Source organism: Olea europaea, chromosome 11, assembly GCF_002742605.1.
Source record: "Olea europaea var. sylvestris chromosome 11, O_europaea_v1, whole genome shotgun sequence".
Taxonomy (NCBI): domain Eukaryota; kingdom Viridiplantae; phylum Streptophyta; class Magnoliopsida; order Lamiales; family Oleaceae; genus Olea; species Olea europaea.
In genome coordinates this window covers 8541695-8548161 of record NC_036247.1, presented here as the reverse complement: position 1 = coordinate 8548161, position 6467 = coordinate 8541695, and the positions used below count along the sequence as shown (strand labels likewise).

The 6467-nt window shown below is 36.4% G+C and overlaps 1 protein-coding gene across 5 annotated transcripts; it reads right to left on the bottom strand.

Moving 5' to 3' along the window:
* Positions 1-811: 811 nt before the first annotated feature.
* Positions 812-4233, bottom strand: LOC111403236 (auxin transporter-like protein 4). Of its 5 annotated transcripts, none has more exons than XM_023031668.1 (9): positions 4099-4233; positions 3228-3443; positions 2965-3150; positions 2776-2888; positions 2504-2687; positions 2331-2428; positions 1809-2016; positions 1468-1725; positions 812-1238 (listed from the first exon to the last, which is right to left on the bottom strand). In XM_023031668.1, the coding sequence occupies exons 2-9, from the start codon at positions 3396-3398 to the stop codon at positions 1011-1013; spliced, it is 1446 nt and encodes a 481-aa protein (XP_022887436.1). In that variant the 5' UTR covers positions 3399-3443; positions 4099-4233; the 3' UTR covers positions 812-1010. The 5 variants fall into 5 exon arrangements, with proteins under 5 accessions (XP_022887436.1, XP_022887432.1, XP_022887433.1 ...); XM_023031664.1 differs by having other exon boundaries at positions 3228-3551; positions 3641-4232; XM_023031665.1 differs by having other exon boundaries at positions 3641-4232.
* Positions 4234-6467: the final 2234 nt, after the last annotated feature.

Below are 6467 nucleotides of genomic sequence, written 5' to 3'. Positions count from 1 at the left end.
GACCAACCCAACCCAATTCGACCGAAACTTGATTGGGTTGAAACATTTACATGGGTTGGGTTGGTTTGATTTTAGATCAAACCGACCACGGTGGGTTGGGTTTGGGTTGGGCCGATTTCGAAAATCGACCCAACCCAACCCACACCCACCACTGATCTTAAGCAGAAGCTGTATTCCTATCCCTTGGTAGAAGGAGGATCACTGGAAGACCAATTTGATGTGTTCAAGGAAATATCGCAGATTTAGAGACATTGAATGTCAAATATAACGAGGAGGTCAGTGATACATCTCTTTGGTTTCAAACCAGTTTGATGGTTTTTAAAAATATGCAAAATAACCCTACAATAAATATAAATTTTAATAATGGCTTTAGGTCACTAGTGTTTGTATACTCGTCTAACTAGTTAATAATTCTAAAAAGTTACTTCGACCCAGATCATTTACTTTGGCTATATCATTGTAACAATAATTTACTTTCTTAATTATACAATAAGAAATTAGCAAGTGAAATGTTGTGAAACAAACAATTACGAGGATGGCAAGGTCTTAAATTCAAGTACATGAAAGGATCATGCACGTTCGTAGTTCCACACGCATGTGATTCGGAGTTGAAAATATTCAAGATATAAGGGTGGCACGTGACAACTAAAGGAGAAAACGTGCAACCATGTGGTTGGGTTGGGCCCACGGCCCATTCGTTCAAAGAGAATCTAGGTCAAAAGGCCCAAATTACATTTAATAACTTTCACACCCCGTACTATTGCATTTGAATAATAAGATAGTACCCTGGAAACATGCCTAGTAATAATGATTAATAACGTTGCAAGCTTTAAAATGGAAAGAGAAAAAAACAAGAACTTATATTTGAATTACAATTAATTATCACACTATTTCATCTAATATTTAATAAATAATGAAAATCCAGGGAAAAAAGCACACAATTATAATACAAAATACGGGTTGAGGGGGCGAAAGGGAGTGAATTTTCCACGTTTACTAGTATGTATTCTTCAATTATGCGAAGTCGTAGTTGAGTTCGGATGCAGAGGTGTTGGAGGCTTGCACTGATAACATTTAGCAAAAAGCCCAAACGTGTCAACTTGTTTCACGAAATTGGTCACGCTCGCCCATCCTCCAAACCCGAACCCAATCACAAAAACCCAAGCCACAATGAAGATGTTGATCGCGTACATTGCCGTCCAGCTTGGCATGAAGGATGGGGGCTTTTCAGCAGCATTCTGTAATCAAGAGCAAATAACATCACTCGATCAAGAAAAAATTTGTTTGCGTACGTTGGGTGGGTGCAATATTTTCAAATCCGTGACTTTAATGCTGTTGTTGCATATTATACTCTATGTATTTCTCTCTCCTTCCAACTCTCCTTGCTTTTCATTTTTACTGTTTTTACTGATAGTAAACTGTATTATTCCCATAAAGGAATCCAATGTCAGTATCAAAGAATGTTACCTGACGGGCGATGGCTTTCCTGTAGGTGAGCATATGGGCGAGAGCCGGGATTATGTAGACGGTGAAACTAACTAAAAGAGCCCCAACTGCGGAGTTAATGGGGCCGAAGAATGGGAAGATAATAGCTAAGAACCATATTGGTATCACCACTGGCAGCCTTGCAAGTGCCCTTAGACAGAGACTTCTTGTTTCATGGATGCCTATTACTTTCTCCCATACAAAGTACAGCGGTGTACATGCAAATCCGAATGTGATAAACTGCGCGTATGGTGAAGAAATCGATCAGTTTAGTCCGGTTAAGCAAAAATATATGCAAAGAATTGTGCTTATTTTGTATAGACCTGGTGAATGAGCATGAGGATAACGGCTGCATCACGCCAACCGTTCTTAGGGAGGAGGGAGAAGGCATTGGAGTGGTTGAGAAGCTGATCGCCGAATGCCCAATAAACGGCTGAAGCCGATGGTATAGTTAGAGTGAAAACATATAATGTGGCGAATAAGTAAATATACTTGAACTTTTGGGGTTTCCACATTGCATGCATTATTTCCCTGTTGAATTTTTCATCAGAAGCCACTGATCAGCCTTGGAACGTGAATAATTTAAATGCAGGTTCGAAAAATCTACACAGAAAATTGGTAAAAAGTTGTATTAAATTGAGACTCATTTTACTGTTGTTTTATTCTTGGGGGGAATGGAGGGGAAATGAATATTTTTTCCCCTAGCAGAAATGGAAAATTTTGGTCCCTTCGATTAAGTTTAAAGTCTCAATCCCCGAGGCACCGGCAAAAGCTGAAAAGAGAAGCAGTGTAGAAACAAGAACAGAAGAAGAATGATCGGATGGTAGAGTAAAAAAAGAACTTACACAGTGACAGCATGTCCACCAAAGGTGTATAGTATATTGGTGGCTCCAGTGAAGTAGAGAACTATCTTGTTTGGAGCTGAGTGTTGCACGTCTTCAACCTGTTCGCTAAAATTCCTCAGCCAAAAAATTTAATGCCTTTTAATTCGAAGAAAGAGTGTTGGAGAATGTATTACCTGGCCATTAACGATGGCAGCTATGGTCAAGTACCAGGCCGTATAAGTGGTCATCCCAAGTCCAAGAAAAGACCAAATCCGGTAGTTGTGAAAAGAGGGAATGAAAACAGTGGTTGCACAACAAGCTCCAAATATGTAAGTCCATGTCCTCTTATCCAATCGATCATTGATGTAGTATATGTTACTGTTCACATTATGAACCCACCAAAATAGAATCAAACTTTAAGAAACCCCAATGCTTACAAAGTTAATTAACTGAAGAAAAATTGTACCTTGCACAGGCTATAAGTTGGATAACAGATCCAAAAAGAAGAAAAGTACAGTTGAAGGCTAAACCCACTGCTTTCCAGTAAGGACCCAGTAACCCATCCAGCACTTCAAACCACTGCAATTCAAGAATTAAATTGAAATGGGTTCCTTTTTTTTATGTATCAAAAATTAGATGCAAAGAAGGTTCAAACCTGAATGACATGGTTCTTGAAGCTAACACCTTCTTTCTCCTTTCTGCTGCGATACTCAATGTAAAGAACACTAATGAGATAGGCTGTCCAGCTTCCAATTAGGCCATAGAATACTTGAAGCAAGATACCAGATAGCATTCCCAGTTGGGAGAAAGAGTATGGTAGCGTCAACAGTACTTGAGCAACCTGCATCGGCATTTGACGTGCAGTACTGATTAGTACTGGACGGTAAAATAAACGAGATTTTAGCTATTTTAGCTTACTTGATTTGAAGCGCAACTGAACCAAGCATCCCAAGCGGAGCCACCATGCCAAAGGAAGCTCTTGACGCTGAACATGGACTGATCTTCAACTGCCTCTTCATCTTTTCTGTCATTTTCTGTCTCATTAAAGTTCGGGACAATAGCTTCTTCTGCTTGCTTCTGAGACAACATTGTTTTCGAACTTCTCTAAAAAAAAGATGTCAAATTCTAGCAAATCTGTAACACAAAAAGACCCTGTTAATGAGACAAAGGAATGAACCAAGCTAGCGCCCGCCCCCTTCTATCCTCCTCCCCAGAAAAACGGAAGTCTAGAATTCCCAGATCCTAATCAAAAGAAGAAGAAAATTATAAAAAAGAAAAAAAGCACGAAAAGAGAAGGGGGGAAAAAACCCAATTTTCACTTTCTAATATACCTTCTTTTGACAAGTCTCTCTTAAATCCAGATCTCAAATTATAATAAAAAAAAAAAAAAACACTCCCAGTTTGATTAGTGAATACGAATATGCCACTCTAGAGCTAGAAAGTAACGAGAGGCATTGTTTTAATGTTTCTTCATTCCAAGAATTGACCGAGGGCTGAAACAGTGAAAGAAAAGGAGAGTGGGGAGGGGGCCTTTAATGCAGCCACCTACAAAATCTCCGTAACCACAAGTAATCTCGCTTAAATGCAGTTGAACAGTATCTCTACCATCAAAATTTGCTGCAGCTGCCGAAACACAAAGGCGGCGAGAAAGACCTTAAAAGCAGCGAAGTTTAAGGATGCCCAGTTTCTGTCTCTCACTTTGTAGCAAGTATTGCAGAGAAATAGAAAACACATATATATTTGAGTGCATAGTGTGTACAGATAAACAAAGAGATGCTATGGTGATTACATATTAATTGTGGGCGTGAAGAGCGTGAACTTTCTCACTGTATTCCACCTGTGATTCGATTCTCGATTTTCGTTTATCATTAGAGAGAATCGAGAGATTTTGGCGACTTGGTTGTTGGCTAACTCATAAGAAAAGAAAAAGAACTCTGCTCCATTATAATTTTAATAAAATTTTTTACATTTTTCTTTTTCAATCACACATCTTTCAATTATAGGGATGTTTGGTAGTGGAAGTTTGATAGGGATTAAATTAAATTTTTTAATAGATTGTTATAGAAATTTTTAAAATGTGTGGTTAAAAAGTTGTCAGACATATAATTAATATTGATTGTCTGACTTTGACTTAAATTAAAATCAGATTTTAATCTGTACCAAATGGGGGCTAAATAATATTATACGTAAATTTAAAACTCTTTCTTCTTTTTAATCACACGTTCTCAAAAGAATTACTACTTTAAAATACATTTTTCTCGAAATCTTATTAAAATAGAGTCCAAACAAGGGCTAAACAACTTCATCAAATGGAAAGTACACTTCACGTCACCTAATCATATTTCCTGTGATCATATATCGACTATAATACCTTTCAGACTCATAGTTCCATTTAGAATCGTTACCTAAATGGAATTGAGTAAATTTATTATAGTGTATGAAGTTCAATAATTTCATAGCTTTCTCACAATCAAAAGCGTCTACAATATTGGATTTCCTTGCTCTCGAAAAATGCTAATTGCACATTTATTAGGCACTAAATTTTGAACTTAAAACTTTGTGGTTTGGATAGTAATTTAAAATTACTTCCCTCTTGTCTGAAGATACAAGTAAATGAGAGAGTTAATTATTTCAATATATTCACCGTTCAGCTCGTCTAAATATATGAACACGTGCTTTAGTTCTTCATCAACAATCGAACAAATAATTTAATTTTAGTAGAAATTGCATTCACTAGTAAGTAGTTCTTTCATGCGGCGTTGTTGAACATGAGAATTATAAATTAGCCGACAAAAAAAGTGAAAATTGAATTCTCTACTTATATTTGAAATAACTTTATAATTAGATGGTTGATGGTTCAAACTTGTCATTTCGTTTTCAAGAAGAAAAGAAATTTATTTTTATTTAATTAATCATATAATTATTTTTTTTCACTATCGTCTCAAGTATTTGATTCTCTGATGCCTATTTTTTATAATATTAGAGATTAGAGTTAAATTTATGAAAATGGAAATCGACGAAACTAAATGGAAATTCCAAAAGAATATAAGTTGAACGTGCCCAATTTAATTATAATGTATAGTCCTTTCAGTCAAACCAGTCAAACGATTCCTTTATTAAAAATAAAAAAATAAAACAAATCACTTTATTCTTTTTTATTTAGTTGTTTTTTGCCTAATAAAGCCAAATCGGCAGAATGATCATTTATTCACGGTGAGTAGGATAAAATATATCCACGACTGATGTTACAATGCCGTGTTAACGATGACGACATGTCGGCGATGAACAATATAACTCTTATCTACAATGATTAGGAGATCAATTCTGACAAAACAAGCTTGCTCCTTGTCCAGGGCCTTGGACAGGCTTAAAAATAGGGACGCCCATATCCAAGGCCCTGGACGTCTGGCTTTTTTCCTGACAAAATACAAGCACGACTAGTTGGAAAACTGTCGGCTCAAGCTGATAGTCTCCAGAGCCGCTAGCCACATGCCTAAAAAGCAAATCACCCGCAATGCGCATCAAGACCTAGCCCCACTTCATCAGCGACTCACTATAATAAAAGGGATTTTATGCGCTATTTCTTGGACGGCTCAATGTGCCGCCACGACGGGGTTAGGTCCCATTGTCCTTGAAATTTTACCTTCTTTGGCTTAAAGGTAAAAATAAAGAATGCTAATTAAAGTTAAGGAAGAAGAAGACTAAGGACTTAATTACTATTTAAGTGTGGAATTGAACAAATTAACCTAAAGTTAAGTCCATAGTCCAATTTGCCAAGATTTGTGTTCAAGTCAATAGATTTGTTCATTTATTTGATTTTTGAGGTGCTTTAGAGTCCTTCGATTGCGAAGCTGTGTATTCAACTTTCTCCAACTAATCTTGAATATCAAATTCAATTATCTAAAATCTTAAAAATGAACAATAATACAAGTTTTGGAGAAATATGTCATTTCCGAGTGTAGAATTTTGAGGTACGAAGGGAAAATTCAATTTTTCATATATTCATAATTAGTCAATTGACAAGAAAAATTATATTTCTTCGTCAAGGAAGAGGGTGGGAGGCACTTTTCTAGAGATACGGTGTGGACGAGACGAAGTTGGTATTAAAACATTTTTAATATCGATCACAGTTTTTCTATTTATTTACTTAAATACAAT

Coding starts and splice junctions, on each gene's coding strand:
- LOC111403236 (XM_023031668.1), bottom strand. CDS start 3,398: ATGTTGTCTCAGAAGCAAGCAGAAGAAGCTATTGTCCCGAACTTTAAT. Junction 2,889..2,964: donor TCAAGAACCATGTCATTCAG/GTTTGAACCTTC, acceptor CTTGAATTGCAG/TGGTTTGAAGTGCTGGATGG. Junction 2,017..2,330: donor GGTGGACATGCTGTCACTGT/GTAAGTTCTTTT, acceptor AAAATTCAACAG/GGAAATAATGCATGCAATGT.